This window comes from Salvelinus alpinus, chromosome 1 (assembly GCF_045679555.1).
Source record: "Salvelinus alpinus chromosome 1, SLU_Salpinus.1, whole genome shotgun sequence".
Lineage (NCBI taxonomy): Eukaryota > Metazoa > Chordata > Actinopteri > Salmoniformes > Salmonidae > Salvelinus > Salvelinus alpinus.
Genome location: NC_092086.1, coordinates 50,811,241 through 50,833,004, shown reverse-complemented (window position 1 = coordinate 50,833,004; position 21,764 = coordinate 50,811,241). Strand labels below are relative to the sequence as shown.

Here is a 21,764-nt window from a genome sequence, read left to right as displayed (position 1 = left end):
TGGAGACATGAGCCAGCTTCCACCACATTGTGAGTCCACTTCCCAAAGAATTGAGGCTGTTCAACTCAATATTAGGAAAGTGTCCTTAGTGTTTTGTACACTCAGTGTATAATGAGAAGCTGCATGTATCTAATTATAGACAGGTGACTAAGAAATCAATAGAACCTTGTATTTCCCAAGCCATCTTCAAAAAGATGGATTCTGAGAATTGGCTTTAAAGTTCCAAAGCCTCATCGGTTTGAATGGCATCAGCAATTTTCTTGTATTCTTTTGAACTTAACATGAATTGGGGTATCGAGTACAATATTGGTAGAGACCATTGAACAGAACAAGGCTGCCAGCTCTTAACGAAAATGCAGATAGAACCTTATAGTCCCAAGACTTTTTAAATAGTCTACCAAATTGTCAGAAATAAGCAGAAACATCTACACTATGCAACAACAAAAATCCTGCGCCCCCTATCAAAAACATTGTTCCACCGTCTGACTAGCCTACAATTCAATTTTCTATATTTGCGGGTTAGGGCATCAGATTTTCCCTTTATCAGTCTGCAGTTGCAGATGGGTTATTAGCAATCGCGGGCAGGTGAACAAACAGCTGACCCGCGCACCACTACCACACAAAATGCATCTCTAACCAACACCACATAGGTTTCTTTCTGTCCCTTGACTGGGACTAAGGACAGTAGGCCCTAATAATAAAGAACTATTCCCTTAAGTCAACACCTCGTGGACAACGTGTATTCACCTATTAAGTGTAAAACACCATTAGAACAAACCACTTGTCTAAGTGTCATACCAAAGTCAACAAAATATCTCAATAACAGCATTTATTGTTTTTCCCTAATCAATTATTAATTCATTGGACAGGTACAGCCCTGCAAAGCATTACAAGAATCTGGAACAAAATAAGAGTGAGGATAACGTCAGCTACAAATTTGGTGTGCAGACAAAAAAAAATGTTTTGAATAATATCGGGGGCAAGATTTCGATGTAGTGTTTGTAAACAATAGACATACAATATAGGAAGTAACAAATGTTACCTTGGAGACAGAGTTGAACTGCAGACTGCACTGGTTGGCATGATTAGGCATTTACAGAACCCTAAAGCAATAACATACCCTGCTTAACAGGTGTTACTGACATTTATCGGACAAGGTTTAAAAATAGCCACATACAACAGACAGCATCTCTGCTCCATACAGCCAACCTTTTGTCCTTGCTTGTGTGTTTACAGTGATAACGAGGTATATAAAAGGTCAATGTCTTTATTGTTCACCCCTCAGCCTCCTATCCAATAAAAACAGAGCATGGTTGTAGTGGTCGGTCATTGTTCCCTATGATATTGCAACATTGCAGTCATTCAGCCATGTTTCATGATTCTGTAAGACAAAAAAGGGGCAACAGGAAAAAAAACGATAAATAAAAGAAAGAAAAAAGGGTGATAGCATTTCTAGCTCAAAAGGCCAGTCGTGGCTATGGAAGAAAATGCAATTGTTTGATTTACAAAAAGTACATCAAATAAATTAGATTCATTGAAGGACTGCAAGAAATCACATAATCAAAGGAAGCATTAGACACAGGCAGAGAAATGTACATTTCATTTAGACAACGTGTACGTCCACAATGGCACCCCACACCCCACAGTTTACAATTGGCTCATTCATCCCCCTCCTCTCCCCTGTAACTATTCCCCAGGTCGTTGCTGCAAATGAGAACGTGTTCTCAGTCAACTTACCTGGTAAAATAACGGTAAAATAAAAATTAAAAAAATCTTCCATGGGCCCTGGTCAAAAGTTGTGCACTTTATAGGGTGCCATTTGGGACGCACACAATTTATTTGTAGACAACATTTTGCAGGACTAGGCACCCCATTCCTCATAAAATACCGTTGTGGTAGTGCCAGCACACCAGAAATGTCTAATGCTTTGGGTTTGTTATAGGTATATGGGTTAGATTTAGTCACATGATCATTTCCTCACATGTTTCCAGGCTCTCTCAGTAACAGGGGAAGAAATATTCAGCCACTAATACACTTAACTTCAAATTGAAATAGTAAAGCAAAGATGCTAAACAGAGTGGTGAATTACTTTACACGTTTATTCCCAATTTAACTTAATACATTTCCATAAAACAATCCCTCCCTCCCCATGACCTACACGTGATAACATCCAGGAGATAATGCTAATAAAAAAACTCCCCAGGCCCAAACCACCCCCTCCCCTCACATACCCTCCCAAACGAGCCCATGCCATCCCAACCAAAGCCCCCACCCCCCCTAACAACCCATTGCTCAAGATGCTTTCAAACCCACATCTGCATACGGTGGTAACCCCAACCCGATCAATACAAATCTTTAGAAAGCAAGTCAGTTCGTTTCAAATGTCTTCCATGATCTTATGGGGTAGTTTAGTTTATTCAATGAAATAAATGGCTCAAAGTGCTAATCGGATTCTTTTAAGGAAAGTAAAGAATTGAAGAGGAAGAAGAGGGGCGAAAGATGAGGAAGGCAATTCCACAGCTGTCCAACAGCAACCTCTATTGGCCAAAGAATAGCGTCACTATGTTCTCCTAAAACTGAGGAAAACAATTTAACCCCAAACCCAGACCCCTCTCACTTCCTCTACCTCACCTGGCAGTTCCCCAGAATGATTATAGCTGTTATTATACATGAATATATATTGTTATAAATATATATGGCCCTTATTGAAAGAAAACACGAGTTTCACATTGACAAGAAAGTACCATAATCTCTATATAGCTAAGTGGAAAGTGTTCTCAGTGTAAGTGAGCTGGCAGCAGCCTCCATTATTTGTTGCACTCATCAACCAAGGTATAAAACAAGAAATAACCAAACAAAGCATCCTCTTTGTAGTTGCAAATGTACACCTCTAAAATGAGTGCTCACTGCACTACACAATTTCCTCCGTTTACACTTTTTCCTGAGTAATACTTTTATCCTTGTAACAGACAATATCATTATTTCTTATTTTTTGCTATTTCAGTTCTGGGCTATTCCCTGCCCCCATCATTGTTTTTCCCATTATTATGCTAGCTACAATTGTAAAGTTGATTGCTAAAACCCTTAAGCTCATGGGAGAAAAGTTCATTGCTACTCTGTTGTTTGCTTAAAAAAAAAGGTACTTTTTCATTCTAACGATTAACGAGCAGACCAAAAATGACACCAAAAAGATGAAGAAAACGGACTAAATACATAGATATTTACTTTAAAAATATATCTTAAAAAATTGCATTTGAATAGGCCTTGAAGACCAGTCCTGGGGAGAGGGGTGGGGCACATAAACATAGCGGCAGGGTAATAATAATAATTAAAACTTCACTTAATAAAAATAATAAAATAGGAGCACAAAAAAAAGAAAAATACTGGACAAAACATGAACCTCCAACAGAATGCTGTCCCCTCCCAGGCCCTTATCTGTAGCTTTGGCTTGTTGGGGTTTTGGAACCTGTACTTACTGCCTCATTGACGTCGGCTAACAAACTAGTATACCCTGAGAATTCGGAGACTGGCGTCCTTATCCTGTGGTCCACCTCCCCGTTAGAGTCAGCGCCATACGACAAGGCGCTGCGGCTGGCCGACTTGAACTGGGATCCAAAGGCCTGGGCAAAGTTCTCGATCGTGTAGGAGCCCTTGGAGGGATCCAGAGAAGCCAGGTTCTGCGAGTCCTTCTGGCTGCCCAGGTCAGACGGGCTGATCTGATAGGAGGAGGGGGAAGAGGAGGAGTGTTGCTTCTCCATCTGGTCAGTGAGCTCCTGAGAAGGGGTAAGCTGCTGGTGGGTGGCAGGCTCCAGGCTGTTTAGGTGGAAGCCGTGCTGCGGAGAGGAGCCCGACAGCATCGCAAAGTGGGACTTTGGCACGGAGGAGGGCAGGGTGGGAGAGGCCACAGGCTGGCCGAAGCCACACTCCAGAGGGGACGTAGTGTACATGTGCTTGTCTGAAAAGAGCGGGTTGCGTTGGTGGGAGCTGGTGAAGGGCCCTGTAGCTGGAGGCCCGGGGCCCAGGGGGAAGCCTGTGTTGTGGCTGGTGCGCTCCAGGGCCTGCAGCAGGAAGCGGGAGTACTCGTGCATAATGACCGTCTTGTCTCCAGACGGGCTGGGGGAGTCTGCATCGTGGCTCAGGTCAGAGCCGTCTGCTGAGACAGGGTGCAGCGCCACGTGCTGGTCACTGAGGTCAAAGTGCACGTCGTGGTGCGAGCCGTCTGGTTTCTGGGTGTAGTGGTCCAGCAGGCTCTGCAGCACCTCGTCAGGGATCCCCGACCTGTCGTGCTTGTCCACGCCCGTGGGGGAGGAGTCTAGCAGACTGAGGGGCGAGTCGCCGTCCATCACGCCTGAGACCACCCCCTGGATAACCGACTGCTGGGACGACAGGTGACCAACGCTGACCTCATAATCGTTGGTGCTGCCCCCTGCCACCCCGGCCCCTGATGCTGCACTGTTGGCCGCGTTAAGGTAGCGCCTCTTCTTGAGGAACTGCATGGCGTCATCGTAGTTACTGCTGGTGGGACCCGATTTGGCCTCAGAGCCCTGCATGAGGCCCATCCCGACCATCCCCACAGCCCCACCCTGCTCCATAGTGCCCTGCTTGGCCTGCCCCAAGCCCCCCTGGTCCAGGGCCTTGCGGTTGGCCTTCTTGAAGGCCATCTTAGGGGCTCGGCCGTGATGCTCGTGGTGCATACTGGGCCCTGGCGGAGTGGACGAGGACACAGTGTGATTCTCCACGCTGTAGTCATGGAGACTGTAGCCTCCCGACGGCGCCCCGTGGATGTGTGCTCCGCCCAGCCCTCCTGCTTCTGTCGGCCCTGCCGCTTTCTTCCTCTTGCGCTCCCCTAACTCACCAGAGTTTTTGGACTTGCCCCTCTTCCGGCCCGAGGCGCCAGTATTTCCCTGAGTGATTCCGTAGCTGCCCTGCCCAATGTCCTCACAGCCCAGGTCCAACATCCCGGGCTCCAGATCCTTCTTTATGGCTTCTCCACAGGTTCGCTTGTGCTTGAGTAATCGGTCTGTCCTGGAAAAAAACTGCAGGGCAGAGAGACCACAAGTAGGGTACAGATTGTAAACAGCAGAATGGGATAGACACGAAGACATTTTCATTCCGATAAATATAACTTGTCAGGTCATGCCATAATGGAAGTGGGCATATTAAGATGTATTGTCCCTGAGGGGACATTTGTCTTGACCATTCAAATGCGCTGCTGCTTCCACAGGTTAAAAGCAGACATTCATCATAACCACCCCCCTCCTAACACACGTCATCCTATTTCAGTAGATTATCCATGTGGAGGTCACTACCTGTTGGCAGGTCTCACATCTGTATGGCTTTTCTCCACTGTGGGTCCTCTTGTGTCTCTCCATGTGGTATTTCTGAATGAAGCGCATGTTACACTGGTCACAGCAAAAAGGCTTCTCTCCTGTCAGGGGAAACATCACAGAAAATCTAAAGAAAAATAACCATCTACAAAACATAGTTGGATGACACAATGAGCAAAACTAACTACTTTGCTGCACAAAGGTAATTGATTGTTTGTCTCTCACATGTCATTAGTGTGCTTGACGTGTGTGTGGGATTTGACATTCCACTCACCGCTGTGGATCTTCTCGTGCCGCTGTAGTAGGTATTTCTGGATGAAACTCATGTTACACTGGCTGCACCTGAACGGCCTCTCACCTAAGGCAACACCACAGCCACAGTTAAATCCTGTGTTTGCCTACTCCATTCAAAACTAATACGGCACTGGTTTCATTTCAAAGTTTCCTACAGTGACTTTGTGAACAACCGAGTTTTCCTAACACACAAGATCTATTCCTAACATTTCTGGAGATCTTTTAGCTTTTATAATCTAGTGAAAAACTAACCGAAACCACACAGAATGCTAGAAATGAACAGACATTTTGATCAGTGGCCTAGGCACCTGTGTGAATGAGGACCTCCCATAACAAACATAGTCTATCTATTCAATTTAACACAAATACTGTTGTTCCTCAAGAGATCATTTTCATTTAAAATATATATTAAAAAATATTCAAAATGAGCATAGTTGATCAGTCAGTAGAGGCCTGGGTACCTGTGTGGATGAGGACATGTCTGCGCAGGTGGTAGGAGCTCCTGAAGGATGCGCCGCAGTGCTCACAGATGTGGAGCTTCCCGTTGGGCCACAGGCTGCCTCCATCTGAATCCAGCATCATTGATTGCTGTTGGACAAAAGGAGGTCAATTCAAGCACCAAATTCAATTTAACTCATTCAATGTATGATCGTTTCACTGAAGATAGAAACTAAGTTCTGGAAAAAAATACTCAGATGTAATGGATCCTCAACTATTGAAAAATGAAGACCAAATTTCAGTGAATTAATCATATCTAAATCAAGATACCTTAGGCTCTCCACGTTTCCTCCGGGGCTTGCCCTCCTCACCATTTGACCTTCGACCTCTCTTTCCTGAGGACTCCTTTCCTAACCGACTCGGCAGCTGGGAGGATGACAAAAGGGAGGCGCAGAGTGAGAAAGAAGACGGAAAATTTTAAAATAAGCACTTGAGAGAATGGGAAGGGCCTAGTTCAGTCACACATTCACATAGCCTACATATTGCATGTGGACACAAAACTAAAAACACAAACTCATGCAGCATTTAGTGAAAGCTCATTTGAGCCATTGCAGAGGGCTGCCTTGGGGAGGTGCCAGGAGGTAGAGTAGTAAACCACATATTTATGGCTCCCTCTGCGCATCTCTCCAGACAGTTAAGCCGTCATTCAAAATGGAGAGCTGCTCTTCATTTAGGATGCGTACCAAAATGGCCTATATAAGCGAATAGGGTGTCATTTGACACACTTAGTATCCCATAGAAAAGGCCTATGCTTATTAACTAGCGGCTCAAGTCTAAATACAGACTCATTAATATTCAGCATGTTGTTCACTCACTATGAAGCACAATCTTCAAACAAAAGGGTCTGTGGTTTGGGAAAGGGGAGGGACACGGTTTCATTGGGACATTGATCCCCCCCCACGCACACTGCCATTTCAAATGACATTTCCCAACACCATATGGATACTAAGAGCATGGCTGTCTGAAATGGCATCCTATTTCATATATAGTGCACTACTTTTGACCAGAGGCCTATAGGCCCTGGTCAAAAGTACTGCGCTATATAGGGAATAGGGTTAAATTCAAACACAGCCTGAGTGTGGATTGGTACATGTGAGAAAGACGACGGCGCTCTCAAATATCAACCAATCATTGTATTAGATCAGGGGTAAGGCTAGCCAAAACAAACCCGTCTCATTTCCTCAACCAAAAGAGCGCAGGCCCAGTGGGCTCAAAATGGCTGTAAGCTCACAAGCATGCCATTATCCTGAAATGAATAGCACCATTTGGGGTGCTCTGACTGCACTCCAAATGAAACTACTCATAACTTTAGTAGGGAACTGCCTTTTTGAGGGGAGAAAAATGTTTGTCTTCCATTCTCCTCAGTAATATAATAACAGTTAAATAAAAATACACAAATAATGTCAAAGGTAATGTAATATATTCTCTAAAATGTCCTTGGATAAACTTTTAAACCATATTTAGTGAGCAAGAAATTATACGTCTAGCTTTTCAATGAGCATGCAAGTGCTGCCTAATAAACTCTGGAGCCTGGCTATTGTTAGGCAGAGAGAGCGTGTGTGTGTGTGTAGAAGACAATGTGTGAATGCAAGCTCAAACAAGACGACCGTGTCCTTGCCAAGACGTTTCCATTCACACAGAGGCCCAATCCAAATCATTTTGGGAGGGACATATTTCGCATTTGATGTCTTAGCTTTAGGTCACCATTACTAAATCCTCCCTCTGCTCCCCCCCCCCCCCCCCCATTCCCCTTATCCATCAGTCTTTGGTGAGATTGGCTATTTTACAAGCCCGCTCCCCGAAATGCAGGTCGACATCTGATCAACCAAGCCTCCGAAGTAAATTTTATTTTACTAATTGTAATGCTGCGGTGAATTTCAATAGAGAACATTTTCCTTTGTTCACCCACGTTCCTCCTTATATCATACTTATTTTTTAACATAACAAAAGAGGGAGATTTGGTGTAGGTTAAGGCATTTACCTATCAATTTTGATATTTGTTGATATTTTAGTCGATTACCTTCTCTAGGGTAGGGGGCAGCATTCGGAATTTTGGACGAAAAGCATGCCCAAATTAAACTGCCAGCTACTCATCCCCAGAAGATAAGATATGCATATTTTTAGTAGATTTGGATAGAAAACTCTGAAGTTTCTAAAACTGTTTGAATCATGTCTGTGAGTATAACATAACTTATTTAGCAGGCGAAACCCCGAGGACAAACCATTCAGATTTATTTTTATTTTTAGGTAACTCTTTTCAATGAGTCTTCATTGGGAAACCAGATTTCTAAGGGACCTGCTTGCAGTTCCTACCGCTTCCACTGGATGTCAACAGTCTTGAGAATTTGGTTGAGGTTATTCCTTTGTGTAATGAAGAAGTATGGCCATCTTGAACGAGAGTCACTCGACGTGTCCTGTTTGTTAGAAGCGCGAGACCAGAAAGCTAACTACAGTTGGTTTTAAACCTGTATTGAACACAGATCACCCCGTCTTCAATTTTATAGATTATTAACGTTAAAAAATACCTAAAGTTGTATTACAAATGTAGTTTGAAATTTTTTGGCAAAGTTTACAGGAAACCTTTGAGATATTTTGTTGTCACGTTTGAGCAAGTTGGAACCGGTGTTTTTCTGGATCAAACGCAACAAATAAATGGACATTTTGGATATATATCAACGGAATTAATTGAACAAAAGGACCATTTGTGATGTTTATGGGACATATTGGAGTGCCAACAACAGAAGATCGTCAAAGGTAAGGCATGAATTATATTTTTATTTCTGCGTTCTGTGTCGCGCCTGCAGGGTTGAAATATGCTTATCTCTCTTTGTTTACAATGGTGCTATCATCAGATAATAGCATCGTTTGCTTTCGCCGAAAAGCCTATTTGAATTCTGACATGTTGGCTGGATTCACAACCAGTGTAGCTTTGATTTGGTATCTTTCATGTGTGATTTAATGAAAGTTAAATTTTTATAGTAATTTTTATAGTAATTAATTTGAATTTGGTGCTCTGCATTTTCTCAGACTTTTTGCCAAGTGAGACAGTAGCATCCCGCCTAAACTCAGATTTTTCGATATAAATATGAACTGTACCGAACAAAACATACATATATTGTGTAACATGAAGTCCTATGAGTGTCATCTGATGAAGATCAAAGGTTAGTGATGAATTTTATCTCCATTTCTGCTTTTTGTTACTCCTCTCTTTGGCTGGAAAAATGGCTGTCTTTTTCTGTGACTTGGCTCATACCTAACATAATCGTTTGGTGTGCTTTCGCCGTAAAACCTTTTTGAAATTGGACACGTTGGCTGGATTTACAACAAGTGTATCTTTAAAATGGTGTAAAATACTTGTATGTTTGAGGAATTTAAATTATGGGATTTCTGTTGTTTTGAATTTGGCACCCTGCAGTTTCACTGGCTGTTGACGAGGTGGGACGCTACCGTCCCACATACCCTAGAGAAGTTAACATTAGTATTTTCCAAAAATCTATATAAAAATGTCAAGCTAGATGAAAATGTATACTTTTAGTTTCTCATACTAGTCATCAACATTTTTATTAATTTGAACCGCTCATTTCAAAGCTCACTAGATTGAATTACACAATTTAAAAGCCCATTTCGTAGAGAATGTTACAAACTGGACTATATAGTAACTTACATTGAAGAGATGGTGATTGGGTCTAAATAAGCATTTGACAGCCTAATTTCACTGGACTTTTCTTTAACTGCAATTGACCAAAAGTCAGACTCTTCCCACACACCAACTATTTTTCCTCAGCTTCAGAAGCATCTGCTTTCACCAAAAGCTGTATGGTTATGATTAGATAGTCACCAGACTTGCCCAGAGGAAATTGTCGATATCTTGTCCATCTTTTAATCTAGGTAAGATCTTTTTAGGAAAAATTGGCCAAAAATGCTTTTTACGTACATCTATGTCTTTAGTATTTTACAGATAGGAAGATGAAAAAAAAGTATTTACCCACAATCTGCTCTGGACAAGTCCGGTCCTGGAGTGTCTTAAAATGAAACCAAAATATTGAGGCCGACTTCATCCAGTGTCCAGAAAAATGGATTTGCTTGATATGCAAGCATGTGCATATTTAATGATATATTGCCCAATTTGCATATTTAAATAAAATGTGTATGAAAATGTGTAATACCAAAAAGTTGAATGTAGACACAAATGACTGGTAAAAGTTGATTGTGATACAATTAAGATTTTCAAAAATCCCTATTATGGTGTGGTGCCTTGCCTTGAATTCTCTGGTCTAAAGAACAACATTAGTCTGGATTCCCAGACACAGATTAAGTTCTGGACTAAAAAGCTCTTTCAATGGAGAATCTCTATTGAGAATGCTTTTTAGTCAACGACTAGGCTTAATGTGTGTATGGGAAACCAGCTCAGAAGTATCAATGCGTCAGAAGGCCTTACGTTGCCTTGGCTAAGGTCATACACCAGCAAGTTCTGGTGGTTGCCCATGGACACCTCCGGGAGCTCTGTGCTCTTCCCCGGGCCTCCAGGGTACAGCGGCAGACGGTAGTCATGTTCTGTCATCTTCTCCTGCTTGATGTCCATGGCATGGACATAGTCCCCCACCCCTCCATACCCCCCCAGGGCACCCATGCTGCAGTCTGGAGAGTCCCGCTCCTTCTTCAGGATCATCTCGTGGGGGCCTGGCAGGTCCTGCATAACAGACTGGGCAGCCAGCCGGGTGAAGCTGGTCACAGGGGGCAGGTGACTGAACATGATCATGCCAGGGGAGAAGTTGGAGTCCATGCTCCCATTGGAGCGCAGGAAGTCATTACCTAGTTTGTCTTGAATGATGCTCATGATGAACTTGGTGGTGATGGGCAGATTCAACTACAGGGAGCCAACCGGAACCATCCTGGGGAAGAAAGAGCAGGAGCTGAAGTACAATGCAATCCAACTGTATTGTCCTATGTTACCGCGAACGGAAATGTGTCTTCTGCTCTAAAAATGTGTATCTCCCCAGATAACTGTGTTTATGCAACGTATGCTGAGAGGAGAACAGGGTGAAGCCAAAGCGCAACACTCCTGGATGAGTGGAATGGAAACATTGACTGGGTAGATTTTCCATCAGTGATCTATGATGGTTTATTTTTGTTTACATGTGCTGCTGACACCAACTTACATGAAATAAATTAACTGTCTAGACTAGAGGTCGACCGATTAAATCGGAATGGCCTATTAATTAGGGCCGAATTAAAGTTTTCATAATCGGTAATCGGGCATTTTTGGACACCGATTATGGCCGATTACATTGCACTCCACGAGGAGACTGCGTGGCAAGCTGACTACCTGTTACGCGAGTGCAGCAAGGATCCAAGGCAAGTTGCTAGCTAGCATTAAACTTATCTTGTAAAAAACAATCAATCTTTACAATCACTAGTTAACTACACATGGTTGATGATATTACAAGTTTATCTAGCTTCTCCTGCGTTTGCATATAATTGATGCGGTGCCTGTTAATTTATCATTGAATCACAACCTACGTCGCCAAACGGGTGACAATTTAACAAGCGCATTCGCAAAAGTAGCACTGTCGTTGCACCAATGTGTACCTAACGATAAACATCCATGCTTTTCATAAAATCAATACACAAGTATATATTTTTAAACCTGCATATTTAGTTAATATTACCTGCTAACATTAATTTATTTTAACTAGGGAAATTGTGTCACATCTCTTGCAAGCAGATTCAGGGTATATGCAGCAGTTTGGGCTGCCTGGCTCATTGCAAACGGTGTGAAGACCATTTCTTCCTAAAAAGACTATTTAATTTGCCAGAATTGTACATAATCATGACATAACATTGAAGGTTGTACAATGTAACAGCAATATTTAGACTTAGGAATGCCACCCGTTAGATAAAATACGGAATGGTTCCGTATTTCACTGAAAGAATAAACGTTTTGTTTTTGAAATGATAGTTTCCGGATTTGACCATATTAATGACCCAAGGCTCGTATTTCTGTGTGTTATTATATTATAATTAAGTCTATGATTTGATATTTGATAGAGCAGTCTGACCTAAGGCTCGTATTTCTGTGTGTTATTATATTATAATTAAGTCTATGATTTGATATTTGATAGAGCAGTCTGACTGAGCGGTGGTAGGCAGCAGCAGGCTCATAAGAATTCATTCAAACAGCACTTTCCTGCATTTGCCAGCAGCTCTTCGCTTTGCTTCAAGCATTGCGCTGTTTATGACTTCAAGCCTATCAACTCCCGAGATTAGGCTGGCAATACTATCATGCCTATAAGAACATCCAATAGTCAAAGGTATATGAAATACAAATGGTAGAGAAATAGTCCTATAAATTCCTATAATAACCACAGCCTAAAAACGTCTTACCTAGGAATATTGAAGACTCATGTTAAAAGGAACCACCAGCTTTCATATGTTCTCATGTTCTGAGCAAGGACCTTCAACAGCAGCATTTTTTTTTTTTTTTTTTTACATGGCAAATATTGCACTTTTACCTTCTCCAACACTTTGTTTTTGCATTATTTAAACCAAATTGAACATGTTTCATGATTTATTTGAGACTAAATTGATTTTATTGATGCATTATATTAAGTTAAAATAAAAGTGTTCATTAAGAGTTGTTGTAATTTTCATTAATACACACACATATATAAATAAATTGGCCGATTAATCGGTATCGGCTTATTTTGGTCCTCCAATAAATCGGTATCGGCGTTGAAAAATCATAATCGGTCGACCTCTAGTCCAGACACAGTGACTGGAAGAGCAGCATTGTTCTTGATCCCTGAGGAATCAGTTTCATGCCCGGCTCTGATCTCCCCATCAAGTGCTTAGCCGGATTAATAATGAGGGTGTGTGGGTCAACAACAAAACAGCCACGGTCTGGATTCTGACTTTTGTGAATTATGGTATCCTAAAAACATGGTCAAGTAGAAGGCTACTTTTAGAAAGCCGTCAGTCAATCTCAGATGCAGCTAAATTAACCCGGGTAAAAGGTATAGCCTATAATATGTTCAACCCTGACATCCTATGAGAGTGGAATGAACCTGAAGCTGCGGGTTAATCTGTCATCCTATTTGAGGACTAGGCTAATTAACTAAAAAGAGGTGAGAGCCCAGTTAGGTTCTACAGGTTCTACAGGTAGTGGGAAGGTCATTTTCTGCATTTTATTCTGTGACTACAGGTCGTCATCATCATAGGACACCCATCAAACATGGGCTTTAAAGTTAACGAACCAAGCAAGAGTAGCCAGTACTAGCCACCGAAATACTCTAACATGAAGCAAAAATAAAACTGATACCATGGGTATAATGCAAAACGTTAGCTCTGTAATATACCCGTGAATAGCTACAGGAAGATTAGGCTTATCTCAAAAGATACAACTCTCTGTTCAAAATTAACACTTTTCTAAGCTAGCTAGCTACCTTCATACCATGAAATTTGAGATGACTGAGGTTAGTCATGTCTCTGCTGCTGTGCTATTTTACAATGCCACGAGGAATGAGAGGATTCCAAAAGCCAAATCAAAATGGAGTTTTTGGAATGAGAGGAACAGCATCCAAAACCAGTGCATCACCTTGAGGAAAACATCAGATGCATTGATATAGCCTAACTCCGGGTGAAATAGCTATAAACAAATATTTCAAGCAGCAATTTCATAATTGTAACATTGTCCAGACTACCATTACCTAGCCAATGTATTGTATTCAGTTGAATGGCTTTTCAATGGTGTGTTTTCATTCACAAAACACAGTTCATTTAAATAGTTTCAGATTTATCACGAATAACTTAATCGTGTCTCTGAACTTCATTGTCTCCACCAGCATAGCTAGCTAGCCTAGCTCTTTTGCAATTGCATTGGATGCAACTTGCTAGCACGCTGATACCAAATAAAGCTAACAGCTAGCTAACAGATGCATATGTAACATGCTACAGCAAAATGGTATGTAATGTAGTAAGCGTTAGTTGAAAATTTTAATTTATTGAGTGTTCAAAAATAATGAAGTACGCGACAAATCGGTTCTCAGCGCCCAGCTGTGATTTATTCATCTAGTGTCATTCACTGGAGTTAGAAATACCGATAGCTAACTACTGCTAACGTCTGGCTAGCCACCAAACAATTAGCCATTTGGCTAACCAGCCTGCCAGGCCCTTTGTGATGCAGGATCATGCAATTATTAGCCAATATGGCCATCTGTATAACAGTTATACTCGGTAAAATAAATTAGACCATACACTGAATTTAACATTACACCAAACATGTGAGGATCTGACGTTCTCGCCTGACGTAGTCCTACATCGATTGTAAGTTATGGAATTCATTCTAAAATCATTTTGATTGACAAACTTGCGAGAAGGTGTATGCACGCGCAAGCGATTTCACACAACACGACGTGTTGTTATTCGTCAACATATTTCGAGCGCTTCATTTTAATTTTTCGGTTATGAAATACATAATACCTGGCTAAATATTTTAAGCAGTTGATACGGTTGATATAAACAAGTTCAACCTCTAATAGGCATTGGGTGAGGACTGAAAGAAACCATAACTGAGCATAATGTGCGACGTACCCATAACAAATGGCCCATGCAACTCAAGCGAACAATTGATGCTCGGCTCCAGCAACGGTATGCTATCTAGCGTTGCGCTTTGTTGTCTGTCCCACACACTTGCCGGAGTTTCACATATTTAAACTCGCCCAAAATATATATTTCCTTTTATCTTACCAGTGCATGACCACCAATAGCTCTTTCGGCTGGTATATTTCACCTTTGGTCGTCCGTTTAAATCTTTAGAGCCCAAACATTGTTCTCCCGCAGAGGCTGTATTCCTTCATTTTGTCTCAGCGCGGGGAATTATGGGTATAGCGGACGGGTCCTGCGAAGAGTCACAGACGGACGCTTTGATCTGGGACAGGGGAGCACTGGGCCGGGAACAAACACGCAGTGCGGGGACATATGCATTATCATTTTGAACAACACTGTTGCCTACGTACGCCAAATTCGACAGAAATATAAGTGTAATTTGGATTTCATTCATTTTATGTGTGTTAGCATAATTGATAGGCCTAATGCCTTTTAACTACCTAAACCAGATTAATGATCAGATTAAAATTTGAATAAAACATTCTACATTTAGGGTAGACTATACATCCACAATATCTAATGAGTTATTTACTGAAACCTAGGTAAACAAATAAAATAAACAATTGACAGTGTGAATAATGGTTTCTTAAAACTATGTTCCAGCCTTGAGGATATTTCGCCTCCCTCATTGCGTACACGTTCCAAAACTGTGACTGTCCCCCTGGGTCCCAATTACTGAAGAAATAGGACACATCACCATCTCTTAAAAGTGTACATTGATAGAGCTCTGCTATTCAATGATACTACGCTGCATGGATATTGTGGCATATTTAGCACAAAATAAATACATTCCTGAAATAGCTTTGACTAATTAGTCACAGTGGTCTGGTCTCCTGTGAACAGAGTGACCCTTAATAAGAACAAGTAGTGGCCCTGAAAATAAGAAAATAAAATAAAAGAGAGAAGGGACAAGAATAGCCTACTAACAACACATTTCAAACTAGCCAAGGGAGGAACAATCATTAGAGACATTCTCTGAAGTGATGTGGCATCTCTGAATGTGTTTATGAATAAGAGCCCCATAGATCTACTGGCTGTGTGAATTAATGTGTATATATCTAACCACCACTCATCAGACTCTATCCCCCTTTTCCTCTGGTCTCAGCTGCACTCCTAATTGCCTGTGTTAACAACCCAATTAATTCAGTGGAGAGCATCATTGAAATAGAGACGTATGAGTTAATGCAGAGGGTCAATGGGTTGCCTTTTGATGTGTGCCACACTGCCCTCCCCCCGTCTTAATATATTCCCGATAACAACCCATATTGCTGACAGCAGCTGTATATTTCAAATCACTTGTCATCTCAAAGCATTTAAATATGCATTAAGACTTCTCTAATAATCAAATTCAGCGGTGTGGCACAATGCTAGGCTGGAGTGCATATGGCTGTTGTGCAGCGATCTATGGGATGATCAGAGATTAGATGGTGAGAATGTACATTTATGGGCATACATGAAACATTCCCCTCCATTAAACAGAACGTTCATCAGGGCCACTGCTTGAAGATATACAGGAGACTGAGGTGATCAATGTGGGTGTTTGGTTGATTTTTATCATCCGTATGCAGAGCAAGACATCTCTTTAACAGTACTACCATACGCTTCTACCACATACTGTGAGACACACTCTGGGACCAACACCCTCACACACACTCTTGGAAAAAAGGGTTCCAAAAGGGTCCTTCGGATGTCCCAATATGGGAACCCTTTTTGGCTCCAGGTAGAACCCTCTGTGGAATTGGTTCTATGGAACCCAAAAGGGTTATCAGTGGTGTAAAGTACTTAAGTAAAAATACTTTAAACTACTACTTATGTAGTTTGAGGTAAATGTACTTTACTTGTTTTATATATTTATATTGTACTTTTTACTCCATACATTTTCCTTGACACCCAAAAGTACTTGTTACAATTTGAATGCTTAGCAGGACAGGAATATGGTCCAATTCACGCACTCAACAGAACATCCCTGGTCATTCCTACTGCCTCTGATCTGGCGGACTCACTTAACACACATATTTTGTTTGTAAATTATGTCTGAATGTTGGAGTGTGCCTCTGGCTATCCTTAAATTTAAAAAACAAGAAAATGTTGCCATCTGTTTTGCTTAGTTTTTTTTCAACTGCTAACAAGCATCAGTCAATACTGAAGCCACTTTTTCAAAACTCTTCACAGTCTGCATTACCAACATGCATCTTGGCCAAACAGTTAATCTCACCTCCAAAACTCACTCACACCACCATAACACTTCATACATGTCTCAAAATAAGCTCATTCGACCATAACACTGGCAACAATTCTCACTTAGAAAGCATACATTGTCACTCATAACACACTGACCTAAAAAGCACTATCAGGGAGCATTACATAACTTAACTTTTCTCTTTATAGTTTGAATGATTTTTCACATAAATCAGTATTTCATTAAAGAATAATGTAATGAACACGAGAGAGACAGAGAGCTGGTTTCAAGCGCAGGGCGCAGCAGGTGTTTAATGTAAAGGACCACAGGAGGAGACAGGTAGCTGGGTCCAGGGGCAGGCAGCAGGTCATACACAGAGGTCCAAAAGGCAACAGTATAGGCAGGGAAAAGGCTAGTAATGTCATCCGGGAGATCAGGCAATAGGTGAATAACAGGAAATCTGATAGGCTATGGTACAGGCAGGGAATAGGCAAAAACTATCCAACACGGGATGAGTACATGACGGGAAAACCAGCGCTCCGAAGAGAAGTGCGTCAAAAACAAACAATATCGCAAAGAACTGAACTAAATAGTGTGTGATAATGACATACAGGTGTGTGAACAGGTGATCAGAATTCGGGTGATTGGGATCTGGAGAGTGAGCTGCGTTCAGGAGATCTATGTGTGAGATGGAAAGTGATCTGCATTCAGGGTATCTACATGTATGAGAGTGTGAGTTGGAAGCAGACGTGACAAAGAATAGCACCTTTTCACTTTATTGACTGTACTAAAGTATATGTAACAATAATGAATCAGTAATGCAGCACTTTGCTTTAATAGCCTTTATTTTTTTCTATATCTTTGCATCTACTAATTTACTTGCGAAAAATAAAAAGTTGAAACCAAAATAAAAATCCTGAAATTCAGGGCTACAATAATAATTACAAAAAAAACAACATGTATAGTATAATCATTCATACTGTACAGTACTGTGAGGGTTCTAGTTCTCCCCTCTCCTGCATTTGGCCACAAGTTCTCATCAACATCACATCTTATGTCTTCTCTGGCAATGCATCTTGGAAAGTATCTTCTGGAATGTCTAATCCAACCCTGGCAGTCTTCAGGAGAAGTGTATCTACACCGCACATTCATAGCATCCAGTAAGGACATCTGGTCATGTGAAGGGTGGTCATAAACCTTTCACCTCCACGCAGAGAAAAACTCCTCTATGGGGTTTAGGAAGGGGGAGTATGGAGGCAGGAATAGTGCTGACATCCTGGGATGTGCAGCAAACCAGTCTGTGACTGCAGCAGAGTGGTGGAATGCCACATTATCCCACACAACAACGAAGGTAGGGAAGTTTCCGCCCTTCTCTTCTCCGCTGGCACAAGTCGATTATACAGGTCATCCGGAAAAGAAATGAGCCTCTCTGTATTGTAAGAGCCAGTGAGTAGTTTGTGTAACAGCAAACCATCATTGGACAGTGCTGCACACATTGTGATGTTAGCTCCTCTGTGGCCTGGGACATCCACGGTTGCTCTCTGTCCAATTACATTTCTTCCCCTGCAGCGTGTTTTTGCCAGGTTCCAGCTTAATCCACAAAGATGAATGTATGTGCAGTTTGCCTGGCTTCCATCTTTATTACTCTAAAATAGAGTAAATCCACAGTTTTGCAGTACTTTACATTATGCATAGCTGTGTATGTACCCTGTTTGGTTATTGAACAGACATCTTACCTGGACATATTGATACCGGAGTTCTTTCACACGTTCACTGTTTCTCTCAAAGGGTACAACTGCTTCATCCTTATTTTATGTTTCTCTAGGACTCTGGCAATTGTCGATGTGCTGACCGTATTCACATTCCTAAAAGTGATATTGTCTGCCAGCACTCTGTCCCGAATTTCCAGTGGTTTTATTGCATTGTTGCCAATTACCATGTCAACAATGGCAATTTCCTGCACATCTGATAATATTCTGCCTCTCCCTCCTGTGGGAGGCAACCTTTGGATCCCACTGAAAAACACAAAACAATCGATATATTTCAAAATGGCAGTACATGTAAAAATGTGAACATACTGTATTGTACTGTTTTATGTAGTTCAATTATCATTGAAGGATGCACATCTCACCTGTTGTTTTGCTGGAACCTTCGTACTATTGATGCAACTATTGAACGCTGCAGATTTGGTTGCACCCTTAAACCGGCCTCTCTCAAAGAGAGACCATTGTTTACAACATGGTCAATAATTGTGGCCCTTATCTCATCAAAGACCACCGCTCTTGGTCTTCCTCTCCTTTGTCCTCCATGCATTCTCCCGCTCCCTGCCACTCTTCTTTCCCCACCAACCTGTCTTCCTTCATCCATGTTTCCAAACTAAATCATTCCGAAGCCATTCTCTTTTGTCTGTTTGATAATGAGACTGAAAGATGGATACTTGGGTAGGCTTTAAACTGAAATTGCAATCAGTGTCACGGCCGTCGTAAGGAGGAGACCAAGGCGCAGCGTGATAAGCGTACATTCGTCTTTATTTAAAGCTAATATGGCTTGTGCAGACAGGCAACTAAACATAGAATAAGAACCCACAAATACCCAAGGGAAAATGGCAACCTAAATATGATCCCCAATCAGAGACAACAATAAACAGCTGCCTCTGATTGTGAACCAATTCAGGCCACCATAGACCTACATATGCCTAGACTTACAAACACCCCTAGACATACAAAAACCCTAGACAATACAAAACAAGCATATCCACCCTCGTCATACCCTGACCTAACCAAAATAATAAAGAAAACATAGATAACTAAGGTCAGGGCGTGACAATCAGCTGTGTTTGGAGTGATTAAATATTCTGCTGAGATTTTCTATATGTTTCAATCTGGTTACTGCAGAAATGCACGACATTTGCCATCATTCTGTTTTGAATTTGTTTTTTTAACAGTTTTGGAAACAGTGTGTAGCATTTGAAAACGTGCTGAAAATATATAGTTTTGCAGGTGGTGGAGTATGAATGAGAAAAGTGTTCATGGATTTCGGAGAATGTGGTCATTTAATGCATTTTGTGTGAAAGCAATGAACAATGATTCACAGTTTGGTCCACATACACTTCTGATTCGCTGACTGTGTGAAGAGTTTTGACAATGTGACTTCAGCTTTGACCAATGCATGTTAGCAATTGAAAAAAACTGTAATATAAGGAATTTCTAATTATTTATACTTTTACTTTTGATACTTAAGTATATTTTAAACCAAATACTTTTAGAATTTTACTCAAGTAGATTTTGCTGGGTACCTTTTACTTGAGTCATTTTCTATTGCGGTATCTTTACTTTTACTCAAGTATGACAATTGGGTACTTTTTCCACTACTGAGGGTTATACCTGGAACCAAAAAGGGTTCTTCAAAGGGTTCTCTTGTGGGGACAGGCGAATAACCCTTTCAAGTTCTAGATAGCACCATCTTTTCTAATAGTGCAGTTGCAAATATTTTTTCATTGTATTGTCAGTTTGAGTGTAGATAAAGATCAGCTTTCCATCACTGTCTCCTTCCAGCCCAGCGGTTAAGTTAAGGTTGCGGATGCGACAGAAAGGCGTCAGAGGCTTCACCACCACTGCACCCCCAGGTAAACCGATCCTCTCTCTGTGCAGAGAAGACTGAGGAGAGAGCTAGTCTGTACCTGCAAAGCTGTCCTTGACGATCAAGGATGAACATGTCTGTAGGGTGGCCTAGCTCCCCCAAGTGACTATTTACACTGTATGCAAGGATTTCCTTTGTGTTGTCTTAGGAATTCAGCCCTCTTTGTGCTGCTCTTGACATCCCCCATTCTGTCACACGTCTATGAAGCAGAGGTTCAGTTGTCTTTACATTCTCTAGGTCTCATAGCTGATTGGAGGTTAACTTTACAGTAATACTATTGGTCAACAACTCAGATTGTGAATCCAAACAACTCAGATGTTATAAAGGGGTCTTGGATTCGTTGTCTCTTTTTCTTTGTTCCTGACCTGTCGCTGGTGAGATACACTTCTCTCTTTCCTCCCCAAGGCCTCTTGGGGGCATGGCCTTTCAAGCTATGACTTCTCTCTCTCTCCCCCTCTCTGATCGTTCCTAGAATAATGCCTTGTAATGGTTGTTAATGATTTGTAACTGAAGCTGTATGCATTGTATAATGTAACGTTCATTTTACAATGATATTAAATCTATTTTCCCTTAGAATTCCATTCTCAGATCTTTCTTGACCTTTCTATTACTGTAACTCATCAATAGTCTCTTGCACATTGCTAAATCATCTTTATGGAGTCAGATATTCCGTTTAATAGACTTTGTTAACATACAAATGGCATAGTTTTATCACAGGTCGCTTGTGAGGTATATATATAATATCATATGATAAGTATTACCCCACTACAGGTCCGACTGAGACAGCAGGAAAACAGATCTCACATCATCTAAGTTCCAAATGACACCCTATTCCCTTAATAGTACATGACTTCTGACCAGAGCACTAGTGCACTAAATATGGAATAGGGTGCCACTTTGGGACTCAGACATCATTACCTCATCTGGTATTTAAGGCAACTTGCGGGGTCACGTGACAAACTGCTCATAGATGGCTATCAATTCTCTTTACTCATCTATAATTCAGTGCATTACATTACTATGTCTTTCCTCTGTCTCCCTTCCTCTGTTCCTTTGTCTCTCCTCCCCCCCAGATCCACCCAACACGAGAGACGATCTGCACAAAATAGAATGGCTGAATATCACATTACATTCTTTGTCTATTATTGGAAGCCAAGGAGAGA

At 41.5% G+C, this 21,764-nt stretch overlaps 1 protein-coding gene across 1 annotated transcript; it reads right to left on the bottom strand.

Moving 5' to 3' along the window:
* Window positions 1-814: 814 nt before the first annotated feature.
* On the bottom strand, window positions 815-15,061 carry LOC139579226 (zinc finger protein 281-like). Its single transcript, XM_071407700.1, has 7 exons — window positions 14,865-15,061; window positions 10,558-11,011; window positions 6,390-6,485; window positions 6,083-6,209; window positions 5,602-5,685; window positions 5,310-5,428; window positions 815-5,036 (listed from the first exon to the last, which is right to left on the bottom strand). Exons 2-7 carry the CDS (start codon window positions 10,954-10,956, stop codon window positions 3,432-3,434), a joined length of 2,430 nt encoding a protein of 809 aa, XP_071263801.1. The 5' UTR covers window positions 10,957-11,011; window positions 14,865-15,061; the 3' UTR covers window positions 815-3,431.
* Between the last annotated feature and the right edge of the window lie 6,703 nt (window positions 15,062-21,764).

What these genes read in the sequence shown, in the direction of transcription:
- LOC139579226 (XM_071407700.1), bottom strand. Translation starts at nt 10,956, where the DNA reads ATGAGCATCATTCAAGACAAACTAGGTAATGACTTCCTGCGCTCCAAT. An exon ending in ACATGTCCTCATCCACACAG is followed by an intron (nt 5,686 to 6,082) that starts GTACCCAGGCCT and finishes GTGTTGCCTTAG; the next exon opens with GTGAGAGGCCGTTCAGGTGC. An exon ending in GATGTGAGACCTGCCAACAG is followed by an intron (nt 5,037 to 5,309) that starts GTAGTGACCTCC and finishes TCTGCCCTGCAG; the next exon opens with TTTTTTTCCAGGACAGACCG.